General features: G+C 38.7%; 1 protein-coding gene across 1 annotated transcript; it reads left to right on the top strand.

The window, feature by feature from the left end:
- The first annotated feature begins 620 nt into the window (after positions 1–620).
- On the top strand, positions 621–2120 carry LOC145780019 (uncharacterized). Its single transcript, XM_082591722.1, has one exon. It carries the CDS (start codon positions 914–916, stop codon positions 1898–1900), a length of 987 nt encoding a protein of 328 aa, XP_082447848.1. The 5' UTR covers positions 621–913; the 3' UTR covers positions 1901–2120.
- Positions 2121–2481: the final 361 nt, after the last annotated feature.

Here is a 2481-nt window from a genome sequence, read left to right as displayed (position 1 = left end):
AAATCTTAGCCAAAAATCACTCTCTCAAAGTGAAACTCAAGTTTTGCAAAACGGTCTAAATTTTGCCATGTCTCCAAAATCCATCCCAAAACTGGACATTGTGGCAGCAACGGAAAAAGGTTTAAAAGGCATCAGTGACCCATCAGCTACTGATATGGTCAGATCCAAGATCACTCAAATTTTAAGAACAGCTAAACCTCCCCCACCCAACTTGACTCCACAACACCAGCAAGCGTTGAAAGCCCTGCGATCCGATGAATCAATCAAGATTGTGAAAGCAGACAAGGGAAATACAACAGTCGTCATGGACAGTAAGAATTATGACTTTAAATTAATGACTCTATTAAATGACTGTAACACTTACAAAATTTTACCTGTGAAACCTAATCCTGTTGTGAACATAGCCAAGTCAGTTACGAAATTAGTTTGGCGATTAGCCACTGAACGAAAAATCACCATGCTTACCTATCGCAGTCTTAAATGTGATAAAGGCGTTACTCCCAGAATTTATGGTTTACCTAAGATTCACAAACCTAACATTCCTCTTCGCCCTATTGTCTCCTTTATTGGCTCACCTACCTATGAATTATCAAAATTTTTAATTGATATCTTATCTCCACTCTTCGATCATCAATATTGCATAAAAAATTCCACGGAGTTTGTCAAAATAATTAAAGATATTGACGTTAGCCAGGAAGACTGTCTCGTTTCGTTTGATGTTGTAAGCCTCTTCACTTCTGTCCCTCTGACAGAAGCCTTGGACCTAATATCTAACCTGTTATCGGCAGACGATTCACTTGAAAGTCGTACAAAATTATGTGCAGATGACGTGATTCAAGCTTTAAAAGTGTGTTTTCAATCTACTGTTTTTTGTTATAAAGATGTGTTGTATCGCCAAATTTATGGTACGCCGATGGGCTCCTGCATCTCTCCAGTTGTTGCTAACATCTTCATGGAATTTGTTGAACGCAAAGCCATCAGCACCTTTCACACTCCTCCACAATTATGGGTTAGATATGTTGACGACACGTTTTGCATCATCAAAAAAACTGCAGTTAATGATTTTCACAAGCACCTTAACAGCATTTCATCATCCATTCAATTTACCATAGAACATGAGGTCAACGGCAAAATTTCATTTTTGGATGTTAAAGTGGTTCGCCATAGCAACAACAAAAAACTAACCACTACCATACACAAAAAACCAACACATACAGACAGATACCTGCAGTTCAACTCACATCACCCCAAGCATCAAAAACTCACAGTGGCCAAAACATTGTACAACAGACTGGACACTCACATAACGGATGATTCTGAACGTTCACACCACAAGAAAAACATTCACAATACTTTAATGCTCAACGGATTTCCACGAAAACTTGCTTGCATACAGCGACCCAAACCGAAACCTTCGCTTCCTCCTTATAAATCTTTTACTTGTCTTCCTTACATAAGGGGGGTAACCGACAAAATTCAGCGTATCCTTTATGGCATAGGAATCAAAGTTGCGATGAAACCCTATCTGACAATAGGTAAATACCTTCCCTCGGCTAAAGACCCCATGAAAGAAGGTGAAGTTTCTGGATTGATCTACCAAGTTCCGTGTCATGACTGTGATTTAATCTACATTGGACAGACAAAACGTGACCTTAAATCTAGAATCAACGAGCACCAAAGAGCTATTAAATTTCAACGTCCGGAGCATTCCGCTCTTTGCAAACATTCTATAAATTCAGACCATAAAATTACTTGGACCAACGCTACCATTCTTAAAACTGAAAAGGATTACACAAAAAGATTATTTACAGAAAAGTGGTACATAAACCAGAAAGCACAACATGCTCTCAACCAGAAAGATGGTCAGAATTTTCCCTCTGTGTACAAAAAATTACTTTAACTTTAACTTCACCTTTTCCATTCTCAGTGCGTCTTCTCTATCATTGTTATTGCCAATTCCCTTGGTTTCTGTCTTGTCTGATGACTTTTCAATGTTTCTTGACGGTGGCCCAATAGATAGATAAATTTACGCTGTTGGAAAGCAGCCTACTGGTTTTAGGCATTCACTGCATTCAGTTTAACCTCTAGGTGTCTTGTTGCGTGTTTTAATTCTGATTCTTGCTGCTTACTTTATTCATTTTATCAGTACGTTTTTGTGTTGTGCCATCGTTGCTGAACAGGTTGTGTTAACCTGTTTTAGCCACCTTGATAAAGTCAGTCGTGCTGACTGACGAAACGTCGGAAATACAAAAGCTAGTTATCATCTTTAACATCAGGAGGTAACCTAGTAAATAGTCACCAGAAGAACGCAAATTACTTTTATTATAAAATGCCTGGTGAACAGTCTCTCTCTGTTTTTATAAGCTACTCTGATGGGTAGTCAGCAACTGCTTATGCGAAAGGTTGTAGCATAGCTATACGGCTGCCCAGTGCCCAGGTTATCCTTCAAACAAACTTGATTAATACAACCTTGAATTGGAC

The sequence above is a fragment of the Aplidium turbinatum genome, chromosome 11 (assembly GCF_918807975.1).
Source record: "Aplidium turbinatum chromosome 11, kaAplTurb1.1, whole genome shotgun sequence".
NCBI lineage: Eukaryota > Metazoa > Chordata > Ascidiacea > Aplousobranchia > Polyclinidae > Aplidium > Aplidium turbinatum.
The sequence above is the reverse complement of the archived record's forward strand: the minus strand, read 5'-3'. Positions and strand labels throughout refer to the sequence as shown.